This window comes from Acanthisitta chloris, unplaced genomic scaffold (genome assembly GCF_000695815.1).
Source record: "Acanthisitta chloris isolate BGI_N310 unplaced genomic scaffold, ASM69581v1 scaffold2068, whole genome shotgun sequence".
NCBI classification, from domain to species: domain Eukaryota; kingdom Metazoa; phylum Chordata; class Aves; order Passeriformes; family Acanthisittidae; genus Acanthisitta; species Acanthisitta chloris.
The window spans coordinates 32,793-55,354 of NW_008686267.1; the positions used below are offsets into that span (position 1 = coordinate 32,793).

The following is a 22,562-nucleotide window of genomic DNA, read 5'->3' on the forward strand; positions in this document are numbered from 1 at the left end:
CTCAGTGGAATCACACTCCTGTGGGTTTTCCATGCATTGCCATGATGCTTTCTTCAAATCAGGATTGTCAGGGGCTCTGTACACCCAGCCATGGGTTCTGTGTGCTGCTGCAAGGTGTAATTACAGTCTGTAGGTTCCACTGCAGACATGTTTTTCTGCCAGATCCTGGGCCAGAAGGTCTCAGTACAGCCTTGTTCATCCCAGCAGAGCTGCAGAAGCTCCTTTTGCACCAGCTTGAGGCTCTGGTCCTTCCCATTTCTGAAGAAATCCCTCACAGAAGGGGCAGCAGATGGGAGCAGCTCAGGTTCCCTGGGTGTCACATTCTCCACCTGCTTTTTAAAACACTCAAGGGTGATTGCTGGACTTAGGAAAACAGAGGAAGATTATCATGCTGGTGATGGGAGGCTGGAATCCTGCTCTGGAAAGGAATTAATCACCTCCTTTAGTCTCCTGAGGGTATTTGCACAGGTCATGAAAACCTCTTTGCAGATCTGCCTGACACACAATCTCCACCAAGAGAAGCTTCAGGTGGGAACACCTTGGGATGGAGAGCACCAAGTGGGACATTGCCACCCTGCCTGCTTCTCACCAGGCTTCCTGTTTGGCCCTAAGAAATAGGAATGGAGACAGGAAATATAGAAAATAAACCATGCTGGATCCTCCCTGCTCTGTCACACGTGGATTTGAGACCAAGATGCTATTGTACAAAATTATCAGACTAAAGCTTTGACCCATCCCTGACCCTCCATTCCCTGCGACGGCAGCACCGAGGTGAACAGTTGGCTTCAGTTGCTAGGACAAGGCACCCAGATGCTGAAATATGCTCATAAATAAATAAACCTTCCTGCTTATTGCTGTTAGAATTGCAGCCTACCTGGCTCTTCCTGTTAAATAATTCAGAGGAGAGAGCAGCCAGGCAGTGCGTCGAGCTGTGCCTTCTCCCCACAGAGAGCTTTATTGCACAGGGGTGTGGGATGGATCATGGGGCAACCTGAGAGCAAGGGAGGGTTTCTGCATTAGGTGCTTGGTGAAATATTAATGGATGATCCCCCTGTGTGATGTGCTGTGGCTGTGGATTGCTCCTGCCTTTCCTTGCAGGGGCATGTTGTGTTTGCTGTGAGCTGTGCACGTGCAATCTCTCCAACCCAGAAAGTAGCCAAAATGTTTTGTAAGATTAAGGAAGTGCTTTGCATTGCATGTCAAGAGTCATCATCTGCTCTAAGTCCTGTCCTCCAGAGGAGAAGCTCACTCTAAACTCCCTAACAAATTACTTGGTCTTTTCTTCTCTTTTAGGCTCTAAAACAAACACATCAGATCGATCCCACTTTTCTTCTCCTCTTTGATCTCTGGAAGTGATGCTGTTGCATGCTTTGGGGTTTGTCTGTGAAGGAGTCTACTCTGGGAGGTTTATTATCTCTAAGAGCCTGTTCCAGCACTGTTTGATGTTGCTGGGGTTTTTGCTCTTCATCTGAGTGGGATTGGGCTCACTGCAGCCCAGGCAGGGGCTGAGAGGATGAATGGCTCAGTAGGTGGTTTTGCATGATGCTGGAGTAAAAAGAAAAAAGCAAAGTCTGGTGCTTAACTAGTGATATTAAATAAGAGGCATTTTCAAATGAATTTAAATGGACTGGGATCTCTGCAAACCTGTTGGGTTTCAGTGGACTCTAAATACTCATTGCTGTTGGGCATTCCTAGCTATAGTGTTTAATACTACATAAGAAGTTGCAACATGCCTGGAGGTCTGTAAGAATTTCCCAGGGAATCAGTAGCTTTTAGATCTCTTTAATACCAATGTTTGTACTCTTATAGCAAAAAAAAAAAAAAAAAACAAACAAACAAAAAAAAACAAACAAAAAAAAACCAAAAAAAAACAAAGACATACAGATCTTACCTAAACAATGCATTTGCTGTTGGGGAGCTCATGGCTGGAGAACGTGCAGAACCATTGCCCAACCAGATGGAGATGCTTCTCGCTGCAAGGTTGGGGCCAAGCTGATCATCTGTGTGAAGGTGTCTAAATGCATGTGTTGGAGCTGGATGTGCACAGGGGAAACCCTGGTGAGAAACACTGTATTAGAAGTTCACCCAGTTGGCTTTACTGTGGGTTGCCCTGACAGGGATCTGGTGGGGCAGGAGTAAGAACAGAGCTCTCCTACCCCAGTCTATCCCCACCATATCAAATCCATTTCTGCAGGCAGCTCAAGTGGAAAATTTCACACTGAGATGAGCTTGGTCTGCAATGGGAAGGCACAAAAGTGATCTGATGTGAAGCAGCAAAACAAGCAACATGCAGAATAATCGATGGGACAGGGCTGGGGTGGGCACTTCACCCAGAGCCTCCTGCCAGCACCACCTAGACCCCTGGTGCCAGTGTGGCTCTGGGTAGAAAAATGTTTAATAGGTTTTACTATCGTTAGCTGCTGGAGGTTCATCCTTGTTGGCTTCTTGCTGGAGCATTAATTTTTCCCATGTTCAGTGCTGAAAAATAACATAAATGGATATATAAGGGAACCTCAGCCAAAAGAAGGGAGATATTTTATGGAGCAGCTATTAGTAGGGCTAAATATTGCATTGTTGCATGTAGAACTTTTGGGGGAGAGCAAGGACCATTTGGGAGAGAGCTGCCCAAAGCCTACAGCATGGTCCTGACCCTATGTGACTTGTCCTGCAACCTGGGGACTGCCACCCTGATTTGGAGAAGGGGACATAGCAGCTCTGCTGCCACAGCAGTGACATGGGGACATGGGGACCCTCTGCACACCATGGGCAGCTGGGGAGAGAGGCCCAAACAAAGGGCAAACCCAAGGCTTTGTCCAAAAAGCCATTCTTCACAGATTTTAGATGGTCCATTTAATGATCCTCACCTCGGTGTGACTTTCCTTCTAATTGTGTTCTGTGCATCCTTATTTAGCCATTAGCTGCTCTTGCAGGGATACAGGTTATTAATTCCTCCCCTGCCCTGACTTTCACTGCAGTGCTTCAGTGACAGCCAAGGTGAAGCTGGGAGGGCTGGTGGAGCTGCATCCCTGTGAAACTCTCATTAGAAAGTATTTTTCTCTCTTTGCTGTCTCCTTGCCTTACGTGGGGGGGTTATCACAGGCCCCAATTACACCTCAAGCCTAGATTTATGGCTGGGAACATGTACATGTGATTTTAATATTCTTTTATGGCTCTTTTACTTCTTTCTTTCTGGCATGGTGAGCACTGGGGAAGGAAATAGAGATTAAGAGTAGAAGATGCATGTAAAAGAAAGGAGCTCGTGCCTTGTGGTGGATTTCTTTTTATTATTATTTTAACAAGTGGTGTTTAAACAGAGGTCACCTCTGAGTTCTCCTTTCTTGCTGAAGCTGTGTGGGATGGTGTAGTCCTGCAGCAGCAGCTGCTGTATCCCCTCACCCATCAGGGCTGAAGCCTGAGCTTGTGATTCCCAGTTCCACCATGTGCAAGAGGAGCTGGTGGCTTTTTTGTCTGCTAGACATGGCTTTTGTATTCATCACTCATCCGCGGGGACAGCAGAAGGGAGAGGAAACATGTTTTGTAAAGATCCTGGGTGCCTCCTGGTCTTAAACTGCACCTCTCTGCTTTGAAGCTGCTTCTTAAAGTGGGCATCCCCCCACATCTCATAAATGCATGGGCAGCTGTTTTTGCCAGATGTTGGGGTGTTGGGATGGTCACCTGATGGCATCTGCCTTGTCATGAGACTATGAGAGGAGAGACAGCCTCACCTACTCTTCTGCCGTTCACTTTCCTCCCTCCTGTGCTGCTGCTTTACATGTGGGCATGGTTGGACATGCCAACCTTGGGTGTTCCTTGCTTGGACACACCAACCTTGGGTGCTCCTTTCTTGGATACACCAACCTTGGGTGCTCCTTGGTTCCCATGGGTTTGCACCTTGTGCAGAGGCACAGGAGATGTTGTAGCTGGTGGAGCATGAGATTGTCCTGCCCTGTGGCTGGGATCACTGAGGCTCTTTTCCCCCCTGGGCTCACCACCTGGTTGGGGTTTTAATTGAAGTTGCTGCAGGTTCCAGCACTATTTCAGATTGCTTGGCCTGAAGCTGCTCACCAAGGGAAGGGTGAAGTGTGTAGCAAAGGAGGGAAAGCAAATTAATGCTAGAGAAAAGATCCAAAAATAGCAAATTCAGGGGCTAACCAGGCCATGTATTAAATCTTTCAGGAGAGGCAATCTATCACGGAACATGGAGGGAAGAGGAGGAAATTGCTCTTGAGGACAGTTAGAAGTTCACGTGTATCCAGTTTTGTGCCTCCACAGCATCAGCATCCCATCCTGTGTGGCTCAGAGCCTGGGCACTCCCACCTGCCTTCCCCACAGTGCCCAGGAGGGATGGAATGAGCTGCTCTGATGCCACCCATCCCTGTCCCTGTGCTGGGGACACCCAGCCTGACACAGTTGTAGCTGCAAGGTGCATCCAGCCCCAGCAGAGCCACAGCCTGCCCTGGCCCTGTGCCAGCAATAATACATTGGGTTTAATTAAAACTGTATTTTTCATCTCCTTCATATATTATTTGGTTATTACTTCAGAACAAGCCAAGGAATTTTTGTATTCCACTCACTCCCTCTCTTTCTCTTTTAATCTGCTTTCTCCCCCCCCTTCCTTTTGCCCTTTTGGTGGCCTTTTTCTCATCCCCAGGGGTTTAACTTTTTTCAGCTGTCACAAAGTTGTTAAGATGAGGAAGACCAGGGTTTATAAGCACTCAGCCATGCCAGTGGGATCAGCTGCTTGCAGCGGTGAGAGATGCCAGTGGGAAGCAGCTCAGTGTGCCCAGCTGTTCCTGGCTGAGCAGGTAGAAAAGCTCCATCACAGGCAGAGCAGGAGGTGTTTCTCCATCTCAACCAGTCCAACACTAGCCTTGAATTAGCTTTCTGAGCTGCTTGTGAAGCACCAGCACAGCAGGAGGGCAGCTCAGCTCTGAGGTGATGTCAGGCAATGCAGCTCCTCATTTTGGTGCTCAGGTGTTGCCCTGTTCTCAGCCAACCTCACCACTTAGTCCTGCCATGCCAGCCCTGCCCATGGAAAGCTGTGGAGATCATGTCATCCTGAGAGCTAATACCTCAGTAGGAAAAAATGGATTTGCAATGAATGTTTTGTTCCAAAACACCCTCTGCTCAGCAGGATGCTCAGGACTGGACTGAGCTCGGGAAATCTGCTGTGAGGGGTGAGGCGCCAATAATGTTGTCATTCCGTAAGGGCTCAGCCATGCCAGTGGGATCAGCTGCTTGCAGCGGTGAGAGATGCCAGTGGGAAGCAGCTCAGTGTGCCCAGCTGTTCCTGGCTGAGCAGGTAGAAAAGCTCCATCACAGGCAGAGCAGGAGGTGTTTCTCCATCTCAACCAGTCCAGCACCAGCACAGCAGGAGGGCAGCTCAGCTCTGAGGTGATGTCAGGCAATGCAGCTCCTCATTTTGGTGCTCAGGTGTTGCCCTGTTCTCAGCCAACCTGGTGAGAGCGATAAGCACTCAGCCATGCCAGTGGGATCAGCTGCTTGCAGCGGTGGGAGATGCCAGTGGGAAGCAGCTCAGTGTGCCCAGCTGTTCCTGGCTGAGCAGGTAGAAAAGCTCCATCACAGGCAGAGCAGGAGGTGTTTCTCCATCTCAACCAGTCCAACACTAGCCTTGAATTAGCTTTCTGAGCTGCTTGTGAAGCACCAGCACAGCAGGAGGGCAGCTCAGCTCTGAGGTGATGTCAGGCAATGCAGCTCCTCATTTTGGTGCTCAGGTGTTGCCCTGTTCTCAGCCAACCTCACCACTTAGTCCTGCCATGCCAGCCCTGCCCATGGAAAGCTGTGGAGATCATGTCATCCTGAGAGCTAATACCTCAGTAGGAAAAAATGGATTTGCAATGAATGTTTTGTTCCAAAACACCCTCTGCTCAGCAGGATGCTCAGGACTGGACTGAGCTCGGGAAATCTGCTGTGAGGGGTGAGGCGCCAATAATGTTGTCATTCCTTTCCTTCCCCAGGCCCTTCCCATCAGAGGAGACCACGGAAAATGACGATGACGTATATCGGAGCTTGGAGGAGCTGGCAGAGTAAGTGGCCTCACCTTTTCATGGGAGGGGACATGGAAAGGAAAACGTTGCAGTGTAGTTCCAGCAGAGTGAGATAAAATTTGACAGCAGCACTTGGAGAGCTGGGGTGGCTGCTTTGATCCTTTTGCCAGGAGATTTTTGTGCTCTGACAATAGTCCATCTTTTCCCATGTAGAGCCCTGGGAGACATCACTTTTAATCAGGTTGAGTTTATGAATGTCTTGGTGGAGGATGAGGGGGGTCAAGCCCATAAGAACCCTTCTACCTCCTAAATCCCATCATTACCTGCAAAACCCTGGGACATAATTCATCCTCTGAGATGACTGAAGCTGAGCCACTCACTGGGAGTGGGGTACCCATTGCTAACAGTACTAGACTATCCTCTGTGGCATTTTTGGGGCTGCATGGGTCTGCATCCCCCATGAGTGATTTTTGGACCACAGCAGCTGGCCCTGGGGCAGTCAGAGTATGATAGAATGGTTTGGGTTGGAAGGAATCTTAAAGACCCATCTTGCTTCAACCCCTTGCTATGGGCAAGGACACCTTCCACTCGACTAAGTTGCTCCAAGCCCCATCCAACCTGGTGCCTGGAGCACTCCAGGGATGGAGCACCACAGGTCCCTGTTGGGATACCCATCCTGCCTGTCACTGGTGGTGTGGTGGGACGTGTCTATGTGGTGTCTGTGTTTTGCTGCCCATGGTGATGATATAACAAGCTTTTAGCAGCAACCTTGAACTCCAACATACCCAGTGAAACGCGGGCGCGATCGGAATTCGATGGCAGCGTTCCCATCGGACAGGGCTTTGCTGCTCAAGTGCAGTGTGTTTCATCTGCAGGGACAGCCTGGATGGGTGGATATGTGGCTTTATACAGTTAAATATTATTGTTCCACAACGTAAATAATAAGACTCCTTAATCCAATGAGTTCCTTATGGTTTCAGTTATTACAGAAGTAAATCATAAATTACCAGCGGAGGGAACGGAGTAGCCTGGAATTCCCTGCTCGTTCCTGGCTCCCAGCAGCTACAGTTTAATAACATTTTAACTTACAAAGGGATCCTTTCAAGAATAACATTTTTCCGCCCCCTCTCCTCCAGTTCTCCGAATCCCTTTAAGATTGGGTTTTAAAATTCCTGCTTTTCACACATAGATGTGCTTTTAATTGGAGAGAGGTTGGTGTGGGAACTCACACACGAGTGCTCCCCAAGAAATGGGAGGTTGGGGATGGTGCACTCAGAGCAGGTGTTGGAGGTGGGTTCCCTGCTTTAACTCCTGTGCTGCTAATGGTCTAGGTCCTACAGAGTGTCCTAAACTTCCTAAACTGTTCCTCCAACCTGTGGATTGGTTCCTCAATGAGAGAGATGCCCAAGTCAGATAACTTGGAGGTTTATTCCTTATTGGTTACCCTGTTTTGTCTCAGATCTTCCCCAGCTTTTAACTTTCCTTTTTTTCCCTTTCTTTGCAAAATCCACTTCTTTATATCTTCACTCAGGACCAGTGGGGAAAGGTGTGTGTAAATCAGCATGGGGTTACTGCACAAGTTCCTTCATCCAGATCTGTCTTCCTGGTGCAGCTCGTTTGTGCATGGAAACAACCACCTATAAAACAGAGACGGAACTCACCCACAACTGTAAAATCCCCAGAAATGCCCTAGAGAGTCTCTTAGCATAAGTGTTGCTGCTCCCACTGCCTGGAGCATATCAGCAATAGTCCTCCTTTCTCCCTTTGACAAGGAAACTTTCACTGGGATTTTGCTGTGCGTCCTGGGCGCTGGCAGACCATGGGGCTGCATGAGAAACCTCTTTCTTAGCTGCTGCCCATCTCCAAACAGCTGAACAAGAGCATCATTCATGAGCTGGGAGTGATTCAGCCCATCCAGCATCTTTGCCTTTAATATTGCTGGTGAATCCAGCAGCCTTGGGAATATCCAAGTGCATCCGAAATGCTTTGTTGGAGGCAAGGAAGTGATTTTCACAGCATAGTGAAATGACTCACAGTGTGGAAAGATCCACTACAGTCCTGTCTGTAAAACCACCATGAGATGTGTCACCTCAAGGTCCCAGCCTGCTGTCCCCACTGGCCTGTGGGTGAGCAGGGACAACCCCAGGAGGCTCTGCACTGCCAACTCACCCCTGGGAGAAAGGAGTTTCCCAAAGGGAACTCTCTGTGAGTCTTGTGCTACTGGGATCAAAAGCTCAGGATAAAGACTGGGCTGGTAAAAGAGGTTTTTTTAGGAGAATGTCAAAATGCTTCGTTTCAACCTGAAGTACTCCAATGGAGTGGTTTGGTGTCCCTTACTTGAGGTTTTGGGTGAATTCCTGTTCTGCAAGGCATTCAAATTATGAACATATTTGTGATGAAGGTGCTGATTTGGGAAGCAGAAGGAACCAGACTTTGTCCCCATTGTCCCCATGATGCTCTAAAGATTGAAATGGCAGCACCAGGAAGGCCATTTACATGGGAACAAGCTGCACGTGACACAGAGTGCTGTGGGGTGCTGGTGTATATAAAGGATGTTTAAACCTTGATGATCCCATTGTGCTTTCACCTTTGGGGTGTTGCAGAGATTAATCCAGGCTCCAGGCAGCTCCCCAGTGCTGGGTCAGCCAAACAGCAAATCAAGGCACATAATTGCCTGGAAACAGCTACTTAGTTTAAAAAAAAAAAAAAAAAGAAAGAAAGAACAATTAGTGATGGAAGGGGGAGAGGAAACTAAAAGGCTATCAGGGGAGCTAGGAAGTTCTCAAATTCCCTGTTTTCAGCCTGTTGGCCCCTAGGTTTGCTTTGCCATGGGCCAGATGGCAGCTTGCAGCCAGCCTGGGCAGATGGTGAGGGCCAGCACCAAGTGGTGCCTGATCAATACTGGGAGGAGCAGGAAAGGGACAATTGTCCTCTGCTGCCTGATTTATTTCAGCCTGCCCTAATGCCAGACCCTAGAGCAGCAGCTGCTTTTGGGGGGAGTTTGTCCACCAAATGAGCAGGGCTTTGCCACAGCAACACGTGGGCTCAGTCACTGGAACCTGTGCACCCAAATCAAAGCCATCCTTGTCCTGAGGATGTTCCTGCAGGGATGTGAGCTGCTCCTTCCCACACGGCTCTGGCTGCTGGGCACTGATGTCAGTAGGCAATTATCTGCCTTACTGCTGAGCATCTTCCCTGCCAACTGCTTTTCCATCCCTCTTGATGGCTGTTTCAGCTGCACTAAGCCATCCTGGTACCTCTGAGTTATACTTAACATTTAACCTAAATTTTCTCTGCTGCCACTTAAGCTCTCTCCAGTTATTTTGTCTCATTAAATTTATGGGAGCAATTAATCCTGGTCCTCTTTACTGCACCAGAACCTTCTTTATGATGAACTTTCTCCACTTTATGGTGCTGTCCCTCTGCCCTGGCATGTAGCCCAGCAGGCTCAGATGGATTATACATAAGGCTGGTTTGGGGTTGTTTTTTGGCTGTTTGAAAAATTTAGAGTCAGGTGGAAGTGCTGTGAATGGTTTGCCATGAAACATTTCATTTGCATAACTCTTACCTTTATTTCCTCCTTTAAAAGTGGGTTGTTTTTAGGAGAAAAGTTGTAGTGTTGTAAAATGGACAAAATAAGTGTTTAGGCAAAGCAGGTCCTGCACTGGAGGGTTGTGTGCCCACAGGGAGCTTTGTCCCACAGGTTGGTGTCTGTCTCCTGCTCACGTTTAGAGCTACAGCTCACTGGGGATTTATCCCTAACAAATGTATTGGGAATATTACTGTATTCCTATATTTTTCATCCTCGAGAAGGGGAAGGAGATCTGCCCAGCCTCAATTTCTCAAGTGATTCATCTCTTCTGGGCACAGCCTCTGCCAACAACCTGTCTCCTGCCAACAGCTTCTTGCTGAAGTTTCTCCTACTTCTTTCACTGCTGTCACTAGTGTTGCCCCCTCATATCTTCCAAAATAGTGATGTGATCAGCAGAATTTCTCCAATGCATTAAAAGAAAGTAATAAATAGAGGAACCAAGGTGAGATGATAAGTTAGCTGCCACTTTTCTCATTATTTTTGCCGTGTTGGACAAACCACGTGCGCCAGCCAGTTAAATAAATGGCTCTGTGGTACAGGGCACTTGAGCCAGAGCACTTGTAAACATGTCTTTTCTTCTTTGTCACCTGTATTGATTTTTATACAGCCTGCTTGTGCCATTTCTAGCATCATATTACTAGCTGTAACTGTGTGAGGCTCATTCTTGGGATCATAATGTTCCACTTTGAATGGGGAATGTAAGACTCAAGTAGAATAGATGGTGAAAGACTTCTCTTGCTATTTCCAGATGTGTGTCTCTGTCCAAGTACAATCTTGCTAATTAAACCCTGCAAGAGCTTGAGTTCAGCAGCTGTACATCCTGCACTCCTTCACCCTGAAGCCTAAGCCTTCCAGATGTGCTGCAAATACAGGACTGTGCTATCCCTGTCTGACAGAGCCCATGAATGAGGGGGTTGGTTAGCTGAACCAGCTATTTATAGCTGTAAATGCAGAGTAAGGATGAGAAAGTGGAGGATTACTGGGCAGACTGGAGCCTTTCAACTGCTGGGCAGCTGTCTTGGGAACCCTGCAGATGTACTCCCAGCCTGGACCTGGCGGTGGCTCCGAGGTCTTCCGGCTCTTAACCTTGGCCACAGTGCTGGAAATCTGGGTTTGTCTCTTGGTTCTCTTATTTTAGCTCCTTCTGACCCATCCTTCTCTTTCTTTGGCTGTTCTTGGTGGTTCTGGCTTTCATCGGTGTGGTTTGGACAGGGTTTTGGCATGGTGGATTTGCCCTGAGGGTTTGTCCTTGAATTCTTGAACCTGGTACAAACTCATCAACTTCCCAGAGAAGCTTTTATGGGTGAAGATGTTCTTCAGTGACCCTCAAGTCCATCAGAGTTTCCCCACCTACCGTTATCCACGGTGTCCTTGCAAATGTGATGTGCAGTGTTCTTTTAGCATAGAGGACCTGCTGCATGTTATTTAGTGGGGCATTATGGACAGTCTATGTCCATTCCCTGGTGTGGACAGCCCAAACTGGAACTCATCTTATCCCAAACCCCAAATGCAGACTGTGCCCACTGTTTTGATGCTGTGCTGAGCTCTGGAGTGTTGGTTCCCAGTGGTGGGAACAGTGGGACTAGTGTCTTCACCCAGTGCAGTGGGCTCCTCCTCAAACTAACTCAACTTTGGCATCCTGGAAGTGTTCAAGGTCAGGCTGGATTGGGCGTGGAACAACCTGGTCTAGTGGAAGGTGTCCCTGCCTGTGGTAGGGCATTGGAACAAGATGATCACCATTCTGTGATTCTGTGAACTTGCTCCTTCCATATCCCTGTTTGTCCCTCACTCCAAGGCATCAGAGCTGCTGTTCTGGGAACTGCTCCTTGGCTGCTGCCTGATTGGGAGGGTGTTTGTACAGAGCAGGCATTGCCAGGGAGGCAGAGCTCAGCCAAAAGCATTATTTCTGCCTGGAATTGCCTTAGATATGAAAAGCTTCATTCTTTTTTTTTTTTCTTTGAATGGGTTTTTCTGGCTAGGCGAGATGCTGCCAGCCCAAAGCTGGTTACATCCATCCTAATAACAGTAATTGCAAATGCTGGCGTTAACTCTGAAGGGCAGATAAAATCCCTTTCCTAAACCCAGAGCTGTCAATGAATCTCCTAATCCAGGCAGTAGATTGTAGGCTCTGATACCCACGGGTAACTTGCAGACTCTGCTGCTTTTATTGAAAGAGTAAATTGCTTTTCTGTGTGAAGAACGAGGTGAAGATTTGGCTTTCCTTGCTCAAGTTGTTCCATCTACACGTGACATGCTTGGGATGCCAAATTTATTGCCTGAATTTAGCATGTCCTTAGGTTGCTACTGGCTATAATCATCCTGTTGCCTGTTCCCTGGTTTAATGACAGGGAAGGTGCATGTTTTCAACTCTTGACAGGCACAGTGTGGAGACTGATGAAAATCAATATGTGCAAAGCAGCGATGTCAACAATCCTACGGCACCGACCGCTCACGAGCTGCTCCAGGAGAGGCTAATCCACGTGTTTTACTGCTCTCCATAAAACTGGCAGCCTCTGGAGTTTCTCAGAGATGTACTAGGAATGTGTTTTAATAAATAAGTGTCTGCTGGACAAAAGTATTGTTTTAATACCAGCACGCCTGTTGGGTTTGAGCATCTACAGTGCTTCTTCCCAAAGCTCTGAAGTGGAGGTGTCTTTCCAGATGGCTCCAGGAAGAGGGAGTTGTTCTTATTTTTTGCCCAAAGCCAGAAATTGGAGATGGGAAGGGCTTGTACTGGTGTTGATGAGCCAGAAGAAGTGCAGCAGTGGGGCTCAACCCCTTTGTTAGTGCAATGAATTGCAAGGTGTTCTCAGGATGTGGCACCATCTGATAGGTGTAGTGTTTGTCTCATGTGGCTGTTGGCAGCTCTGTGTTGTCCCTCAGTAGGGATTCCTGCCCCTTTCCTGGTGCCAGGAGGAGTTCTATGTGGGGCCAGGTCTGTGGGGCCTCTCTCCTTCTCCAGTCTTGGTCCAGGCAACCCATGATTGAGCAAAACCCGTGTGGCACCTGGGGACAGGATTTCAGGGTGATTATGGTGGTGTTGGGTTCACAGTTGAATTAGGTGGTCTTGAAGGTCTGTCTCTTCCAGTCTTGATGATTCTGTCAAAACCTCTTATGTATCACCATGCTGCTACCTGTGTTTCTCACACTGGTGTCCTGGTGTGTGTCCACTGCAATCCAGAGTTCATGACTCCTTGCAGGGGGAGAAGAGAAGAGCTTGTCTAGGCTGCGGCAGCAGGAACAGGCTGGGGATGGGCAGTGCCAGAGTCTGAGGCTTGGACGTGGCACCTGATTGTGTATATGTGTGGAGAGGTGATCCAGATGATGCTGGGGACACCTCAGGGTGCTGTGCTCTGCACATAGCCCAGAGTAGTTTCCAAATGCTCCCATGGATGATGTTGAGCATCCATTGCTCCAAGCAGGCTCTGCTCCCACAGCAGCACTCACGTCACACCCAGCCAGGTTTGTGTTCGAGACATTAACCCAACCATACGTTCCTAACGACCCTGGAGCTGGGAAAATGATGTATGGAGAGACAGGCAGCGATTCAAGAGGTGTGTGTAGCAAGATTAATCAGGAACTGGGAGTGACTCGCTCTGGATAAGAAGTGGAGCTGAGAATATAAATATTGGTACAGATAATAACGGTGACGGCGACGCTTGGGAAGGGGAAGATGGATCACCAGCTATTAGTGGGCATTATTGCAGCAGCTGCAATGCATCACTCTGGAAGAATGGGATGGATACATCATGCAAGTGTATTTATTTAAAATCCCCAAAGTTTTATTAAATAAATCTGTTTGTAAAAGTAGAAAGGACTGTATCTAGCAAAGAAATAAAGCCCACTTTTGCAGGCAGATGTGCTCTGCTGCTCCCTACTCTATGATAGAGAGATCTAAAGGGTCACACTTTGAGCACAGCTTTACAGCTGAATATATTGGTGTGTAATTAATGCCCCTGTTGAAAGAGCTCGTAAAATATGCGAACGCTGTTTGATATTCCAGTGTTTCACACTGTCCTGCTCCTGTGGGATTGACTTCAGCAATCAGCACCTGTAGATGTTAAGCACTAGAATTATAATTGTTAATTGGTATTTATTGTGGGTTGAATTTTCAAAAGTATCCTAAGATTGAGGAGCCCCTGGGAGGGGTGTGAAGGCTCAGATGACAATTAATTACCAAACACCATCACCTTTAATACAGGTTGGACTCTACATCTCGCTGATGCCTTTGAAGCCTGTGAGTGCAGGGGCAGCTCTGAAGTGATGGGGCCAATTCTGAAAATGTGACATTTTGCTGCTTAATTTCTCTCTGATGTAAATATTGTTATTGGGCTCTGCTCAGCATTGAGGCTGAGCATCACCGAGCTGAGCATCCATGAGATTGCCTTGTGGTGGTCAGGAGTGTCTCCTACTCCTCTGGGAAATGCTGGGTTAAAAATCATACAGCTGGCCATCAGGGCAGTGATTGGGCTTTATGGGAGTTGATATATCACCCAGAGCTTTTAAACGTGGATGTGATGCCCATGGCTGGAGGCATCACTGGTCTGGGCATTACTGTGGGTCCTGGACAGCACAGGGATGAGCTCAGCCCTGTCACTCTTCCCCCTTCATTGAGGCAGGGCTGGGATGCTTCTACCTACTACACAGAGCCAGCAGATGATAATTTAGTGTCTGCTTCTGGTTTGGATGGATCTGGGCTCCTGCAGCATTTTGCAGCACTGACTAGGGGAAAGGGATGGTTTCTTTGGGATGAAGAATGACTTTTAGGCACTGGCATAGGTTGCCCAGAGAAGCTGTGGTTGCTTGGGTTGGATTGGATGGGGCTCTGAGCGACCTGGTCCAGTGGAAGGTGTCCCTGCCCATGGCAGGGGAGCTGGAGTGAGATGAGCTTTAAGGTCCCTTCCACCCCAAGCCATTTCATGATTCTATGCTTAGTGATGAAGAAAGCAAATCAGACCAGCAATGAGCACAGTGCGTTAATCAGACCAAAATCCAGCCCACTGAAGTGTAATTGAGTATAATATAAAGTCACTGATGCAAGAGCTGCTCCTAGTCCTGAAGAGGAGGCTATGAGCACCTTCAAAGGCAGGTGGAGTTGGCCTTGGTCACACCAGCAGTGCAGATGGTCCCGCTGGGAGTTTGGCCATCGGGTCCATCTCGGCCAGGCCGATTAGCGCTGAGCAAAAGCTCTGCAGGGGCCGAGCTGGCAGCCGTGGTGGAGTGGGCATTGTGGGCATGCTTGGCACAGGGCTTGGAGCAGCTCTTGGCTGTGATCCCTGCTCGTGTCAAGCAGTGTTTTGCCTTTTCCAGCCACCAGCGAGCGGAAAGAGATGTGCAATGGGCACTGAGCCGGGGAAAACAGAGAGCATGGACTGAGCACATCAAGAGTTTTGTTATTGTGATTTTCTCCCTCCTTGGTGTGAGATGTGGTGGTGGTTTGTCTGATCAAATGACAGTGAACATCCCATCGTTATTATCACTTAATCACTCTCCTCCTCGTTCCAGCGAACACGATCTGGGGGAGGACATTTACGACTGTGTCCCCTGCGAAGATGAAGGCGATGATATCTATGAAGATATCATCAGAGTGGAAGTTCAGCAGCCCATGGTAACAATTCATCTGTGTTTTTACAACTACACCTTGATGGGAGGGAAAGGGAGGGGATTCAGTTAAATAAATAACTATCTGCCACTGGCAGGTGATGCTCAGGGAAGCAAATCACTTTACATTGCTCCTCCAAACTGAGCTGCCTGGTGAGTGGTAAAAATAAGTAAAGCTGGAATGGCACTGACCCAGAGAGGGTTCTCCAAGGAGTTTCCCAGCCTATCCTGTCATCTGAAGGAGTTTGGGGAGGAGGAAGGGAAAGGGAAGACCTAATAAGCACTAAAAAGATAAGCTAAAAATAGGAATTTGCTGCTGAGCCAAGGCAGCATGTGTCGCTCCAGCCCTTCCTGGGGAGGGGGAGCGTGGCAGCTCTGCCTGCTCCCTCAGCCAGATGTGTCTGCCACTGGTATTTTTAGATCGAGGTGAGTGCTGACAGGTCTGTGTGTGAGGGATCCAGCACTTGTTTGTGCCTGTTGCCACTCCTACCTGGATGTCTCGGAGCAGAGAGATGTTACAGTGGAGCTTTCTGGGGCAGCAGGGAACCACGTGGCTTTAGGGACCAGCAGCTGTCCTCGTTTGTCACCTCCAAAAACCTTTTGATGATGGGGAAACCTGAGTGTGAGGCGTGCACAGCCTCACAGAGGCACTTGCATTAACTCCAAAGGCTCTGGTGCAAATATCACACTCCATGGATGAGCCAGGGAGGTGCTGTTGACCATCCTTGCTACCTGTGCTCTGGCTGATGCAGAGCAGGGAGAGACCTTCTCCAGAGTAGTGTGACCTTCCAAATTTTCTCCCACCCTCTGATATCTGCCACCCCTAGGCTTTATTCAGTCTCTAATTATTCTCTCTTAGTGCAGACAGTACATATCTCCCCGTAACAAAGCAGGATCAATGGACAAGTTCACTGATCAATTAAATCCCTGGAGCTGGGCATGTGGCTGTGCCAGACAAGGGGCTGGAGGTTGGGAATGCAGGGCTGCATCCATGGAGCCTGCCAAAATAGCCAGGCTGTGCAGCAGCAATGCCCATGCTCTGATTCCTCCTCTCCCTCAGCTCGGCTGCAAGTGGTAGAAAATCACTATGATGGTGGTTGAGGCATTTCATCCCTTCATACTTTGTCTGCACTCAGAAGAGTTCCCTGCACACCAAAACCCTGCCTGGATCAAAGAGTCAGGCACAAAATATTCCCACTGATCCTGCCAAAGTGTTTGGATCTGTTTGTGGACACTGGTAGCAATGCTGAAACAACACAGCTCATTGGCCACTGGTGTGTTTAGCATGTTGCCATCAGTTGTAGAGACTATTTGGCCCAAGAACTACTCCTGGGGAAGGTTTTGGTAGGAATTTCTTGCCCTTTCTTGAGCAAAAGAGTCTATTTTTATTTAATATTAGCACTCAGCGTATCCACCTAAACATGGAATTTTTGGTAAGATTTGTGCAATAGTGAGTGTGTAATGCTAATGGCTTCTTGTGTTTCTGCATGCTTCAGATTAGATATATGCAGGTAAGATGCATTGATTCAAATACTGGGTTTCATCAACTGCCAGGTCAGAGCTGTGAGTTCTAAGGGGGTGGACAGAGGGTGTCTGTTCCTGTGCATGATCCATAAAACCTCATCACTGAATCACCTCCCAAATTCACAGCCTGCCCTGCCAAGCACAGCAGCTCCCAACACGTGTTCTCAGCTTTACAGACACCAGAGCAAGAGAAGTGACTCCAGGAGTTGGGGCTTTGAGAAAAGCATGTTTGATCAGATTTGACCTAAAATCATGACAACTGGCAACCCTGGCTGGGGATTTGTATAAGTCTAAAGTATTATTTATGACCCATTTAGGCTCTGTTGTGAGTTCCATCTTATGCAAAAAAAAATGGGGAAAATCAGCCTTTATCTCTCATTATTCTTCTTTAGCTGATAGTCTTTGGTGGTGTGGCTATAATAAAGGCAAAAAAATTAATGCTTGCCATGTTGAAACATATTGAATAATTCAGCCAGGGTTCCTTCCTATAGGTTTTTTTTTTTGATAAAAATAGTTCCCTTTGACATAAACCAGTAGTGGTTTATGACTTCCCAAACTTGTGCTTGTTTGCTGTTACTGAAGGCTGAACTGGAGCTCCTCTCTGCCCCAGCAGGTTGCTGGACCATCACAGTGTCTGACCATGCCTTAATTGTCCTTTTCCTAGAAAATGGGAATGACAGAAGATGACAAAAGGAATTGCTGTTTGCTAGAAATCCAAGAAACTGAGGCCAAATACTACAAAACACTTGAAGACATAGAAAAGGTAAGAACTGAACCATCTTTTCCATCCCTTCTCCCTCCCCATCACCACTTGATCTCACATTAATCGAGCTGTGGTAGCTCTTGCTCTGAGAGTTGGCAGATGTGAGCAGGAAGGATCGATGCACTCGTATGGAAAATTGGAGAGAAGGGAGATCCAGAAAACCCAGGCTGACAAGCACAAATGTGCAGCCTGGAACTGTAGGAGCCAAACAGCCTATTTTTTTTTGATTGCTACAGATTGGAAATAGGCTGAAAATGCTCCTACTGTGTTCCCCTACCCTAGGGTAAGAATCTCCTGCTCCTCGCTCAGCCAGGCCGAGCTCACTGATAAGAGCTCTGTTTGCAGATATCTTATCACTCTGATTGCTATAGAATAATTTCTTTATTCTGGGTGCTTTTCAAAAGTGCTGAAGCTGTGCTGACTTGTCATTGAAACTAATTGGATTAAAAGGAACGTTTTGCTGCTTAAATTCGCGGGTTTTAATCAGTCTGGATAAATTATTGTCATGCTTTTCTTTTAAATAAAAATTAACACCTCAGCAAGACAGTGGAATCGTGGATGTGGCTGGAGCCTGGAGGTGGTTTCTGCTCCAAGGAAAGCAGTAGGAATGAAGAACAATAGTGAAAATCAAGCTGCCATTTCTAATCACCCTAATGCTTTTGTTTCCTCCCCTTTTGCGATTATTTCTCTCTGTCTGCTGAAAAGTTCCCACAAAGAAGCTGTTAGCAAAACCAACACAATGGAATAATATTTCCCATTTTCCAGGAGAATGGCCCAACATACATGTCATTTATGTGGATTACCCTTGTTCCCTGGAAACAGCTACAGCCTCTTGGTTCAGTCTAAAGGAAGAGTTAAATTCTTGCTTTGATACCAATTAAAAAGCTTGTGAAGGCTTAGCAGGTTCTGACAGTGTTATGAGTACAGGGTCCTGGCTTGGGTGTGTTGCATCGGGGTTTTTTTTTGTAGTTGCAAGTCATGTAGATGATTCCATTAATATGTATTTGTTCAGAAAGGCATTTCCGATGTAATCACATCATCGGTGTGTTTTCAAGGGCAAAATCCCAGTGAGATAAAGGGCTGCAAAGATGCTTCAGTGCAGCCAAGGACTGCAGAGAGGTGAAGCAGATGAGTGCATTTAACCCCCTCCTCCCAAAGGCTGAGCAGGGGAAGGGTCTGCACCCACCCATAAGTCAGGGTCTTGCACCTTCCCACGCCTGGAAGTGCTGTGGGAGCCAAGAGGAGCTCAAGGGACAATGCACTCACAGGGGTTTCTGCTTCCTTGAGTCCCTGGCCCAGCCTAGTTGTTTTCTACCTTTGCAAGTGCTTAAATTCATTAAAACTTGACTTCTCCCTGCCCAGCTAACTGCAGAAAAAGCAGAAAAAATACCTCCCTTGCATAAACTCCTACTTGTTGTTCACTCCTTGCCTGTATTTCAATCCCTTTTCCATTTCTCTCCTGCAGAATTACATGAACCCCCTGAGGCTGGTACTGACTCCCCAAGACATGGAAGCTATTTTTATCAATTTGGAGGTAACAGCATGGACATTGTGGCTTAAATCTTTGTTCTTTTCCCAGCAGTTCAGTCCTCTCCCTGCTTAAGAAAAGGTTTTCTGATTTCCTGTTAGATTTGTGCATTCACCTGTAGAGGTTCAGCTCTTCATGTGCTGCAGAGCTTGAAGGGGTTTAGGAGATATTCTTTAGCACTCAATTTTAGAGTTGGAAGTTATATGAACTCCAGGTAAGAAAACAATTCTATCCAGCAGATGTTCCAGGCCTGGGGCTGTGGATTTTAGTTGATTTAGATGGTTTGGGCACACTGTGATGAAGGGATTTATTTCTATGCTAGCTTGCTCAGGGTCTGGGTCAGAACTTGGTGTCTTCTCCTCTCCCTCCACCCTATCTCCTTCTCATTCCCCATCCTGGGTCATTTATCACTGTGTTACCTCTGATGGAATTACACCCTAGCACCCCAGGCCGTTCATCCCACTAGAGTGACTTTTTTTAAAAACAGCTGAAAGAGGTGAGTGGGCAAAGAAAGGGGAGAGGAACTGACTGCCTGATGAAGTGGTGAACGTGCATTTCCTTAGGCTCTGTTTGCCCACTCACTTTGAATGTGTTTAAAGTATTGATTGTTTCTTGGGTTTAGGACCTAATTAAAGTGCACTTCAGTTTCCTGAGAGCCATCGATGTCTCTATGATGTCTGGAGGAAGCAGCCTGGCAAAAGTGTTTCTGGAATTCAAAGAGAGGTAAAGGGAATGGCAACTTCAGGCAGCTCCAGTTTTAACAGATTTGGGTTAATATTTGCAGGGCTTATATCCAAGCTTTGAACAGAGCTCTCTGTTACTCTCTGCCTTCTCACTCTCTACTACTACCTGAAAGGAGGTTGTAGCCAGGTGGGGGTTGGTCTTTTCTCCCAAGTAACAAGCAATGGGACAAGAGGAAATAGCCTCAAGCTGCACCAGGGGAGGTTTAGACTGGATATCAGGGGCAAATTTCTTCACTGAAAGGGTTGTCAGGCACTGGAACAGGCTGCCCAGGGAAGTGGGGGAGTCACCATCCTTGGAAGTGTTCAAAAAATGTGTAGATGTGGTGCTTAGACATGGTTCAGTGGTGGACCTGGTAGCGCTGTGTTAATGGTTGGACTTGATGATCTTAGAGGTCTTTTGCAATCTTAATGATTCCATGGTTCTAGAAATGCCTGTCCCAGCAGACCAGGTTTGCATCCTCCTCAGTGAAATGCTCTCAGGCAGCCAAAACATCACTTGATGATGACATTTAAGGAGCCAAATCAATCCCCAACCATGTCAGGTTGCCCAGGGTAGAGGGTGGGACATCTCCCTGTAACCAACTAGGCTCAGTCCTGTGGATGTTTGTTCCTGCAAGGCCCTGGCTGCACCTGGATTTTGCTAGGCTCAGCATCCCATAGGAGACTGAATATACAATGTGTTTATAGGGACATATTGGAGGGGATAAAGATGGGAACACTCTGATTGTGTTGAGCTGGAATGAAACAAAACCTCACTCACCTTCAAGGGTTTAGTGTGGCCTCCTGCAAGGAGCAGTGAGGCTTGGAGAGCCTGTGATGTGGTGGGATGACTCCTGTGCAGGGGAGACTTGGCTCTGGTTAGATCAAAGTGATTCCTCCCTCTAAAAAAAAAAAAAATCACATATTTGGCACTGCTTTTGTCCTGCACCTCTTGCCTGATGAATAAATGTAAAAGTTGCTTTCACAAACAGAACAGATTCTGTTTTGGCAGCTGCAAACAGGAGCACCCCAAAACACAAAGATAAGGTTAATAAAAGCCTTTAATATCCTTAATACTAATCAAAGGGTGATTCATTGTGGACTCGTGCCAAGGTGTTATTTCACTGTGATTAAACCAGTGTCTAGACACAGAAATGCCATTCAGAAGTCAATAACTCCAGAAATACCATCTGCATTAATAACACACCGTAAGGTCAGATATTCCATCATTCTCAGGACCTCTTCTTACCAAGGGCATTTTTTTCTAGATTACATGGGGGGAAAGAAAAGTTTCTAAAGAATGCAAATAATTTCAAAACACTCATAAAACTCACTTAGGTGAATTTGATCTCCTAATTCCTGGCTGGGCTCTGTGTATGCCTGTGCCATCCCCAGGACAGAACTGTGCATGCAGGAGCAGGGAAGGGACACAGGAGGAGTTGGGGAGGTGACACTGCTCCCTGGGGAGATCCACTGGCTGTGCAGGAGCATGAGGCTTCTTTTTGAGTCTTTAACTAGATGTTTTCTGCTGTTAATATGCTGGTGGGAGCTTGCAGAGCACTTGGAATTGATGAGTTCCATGCAGGTGTGTGAATAAACTGACCCAGTGTCTAAGAGAGTTTGTAAGCAGCTTCTTGAAGGGGACCTAAAAACCTTGGAAAGGTGTGAGGGATGGAGTCAGACTGTTGATTGTTAGGTGGTGGTGGAGGATCTGAAGCTGTGTTCATCCCATGGGAGTCTTGGGGACCTCAGTGCTGTGGGAAGCTGCTGCTCAAGGGGAGTTTTTCCTTGGAGAAGACTCTAAAAACAGCCTCTCAGGGATGAAGAGTTTGGAGCAACCTGATCTAAATAGGCAGAGTCCTACTTTAGGAAAGGTGACAATTCCACATTTTTCAGCAAGGAAATTGAACTGCAGGAGGAGAAAGTGAGCTCACTGGGGAGATAGTGTTTCCCCACCAAGCAGGGAACATTGGACCTCCAGAGTCTCCACTTGGTCTCTGTATATGAAACCTTCCTCCATCAAATATATCCATGACAAATAGCTCTTGTTTCCCTATGCATCCTCAGAGACATCCCAGCAAAATGATGTATTGCTCCTTGGCTTTGCAGGTATTTTTTTTTAAGGAAATAGTTTGTAAATCTCTTTCTTCAAAAGCCAGAGGTTTGAATTTATGCTCCTGAAGCCTCTTTGAAACTCTCCCAGTGCTGGCAAGGTAGATATTATTGTGCCTGTTCAGAAGTTGTCAAGGGGAAAAGGCAGAAGAATAATCTGTGTTGGCTGTGGCTTCACCAGGGACTGTGGCTCCATAAATCTCTCTATTCAGTCCCCGCCAGGGTCTGAGAGTCCCATGTTTATGGAGCAATGCTGGGTCAGGTGCTCCCAGATCATCTCCATCGAGAGACAAGGCCCTGAAATAATGGATGAGTTGCAGTGCATGATGGAATATGTGTCTTATCAGCTGCAGAACAGTTAACAGCCAGGAAGGGGGAGAAAACCCAAACCTGTCGTGCAGGATTAATGAGTGAAGCGAGGAAAAAGGGGGAATCCATGGCAAAACTGCTCTGTTTTGTCAGGTGTTTGAATTTATAGCCCAGAGTGTCCATACACTGTGTTTCCAAAGGCTGTGACAACCTTCTTTTCCCAATTACCCAGTCTCTTGATCTCTAGGTCCCTGCAGCTCTTATGAGGAGCAACAAGCTCTCTAAAGTGTGTTATAGAATCAACACAGAATCCCAGAAGGTTTGGGTGGGAAGGAATCTTAAAGATCTTTCAGTTTCACCCCCTGCCATGGGCAGGGACACCTTCCACTAGCCCAGGTTGCTC

The 22,562-nt window shown here is 47.3% G+C and overlaps 1 protein-coding gene across 1 annotated transcript in view; it reads left to right on the forward strand.

Moving 5' to 3' along the window:
- Positions 1-22,562, forward strand: part of VAV2 (vav 2 guanine nucleotide exchange factor) — a gene marked incomplete at its 5' end in the record, with an annotated part of 47,722 nt that overhangs the window by 7,944 nt on the left and 17,216 nt on the right. Inside the window, 5 exons of the mRNA XM_009080045.1 lie at positions 5,979-6,047; positions 15,106-15,208; positions 17,390-17,488; positions 18,954-19,022; positions 19,639-19,739. Of these exons, the coding sequence (XP_009078293.1) occupies positions 5,979-6,047; positions 15,106-15,208; positions 17,390-17,488; positions 18,954-19,022; positions 19,639-19,739 (441 nt within the window). The remainder of the gene's footprint in view (positions 1-5,978; positions 6,048-15,105; positions 15,209-17,389; positions 17,489-18,953; positions 19,023-19,638; positions 19,740-22,562) is intronic.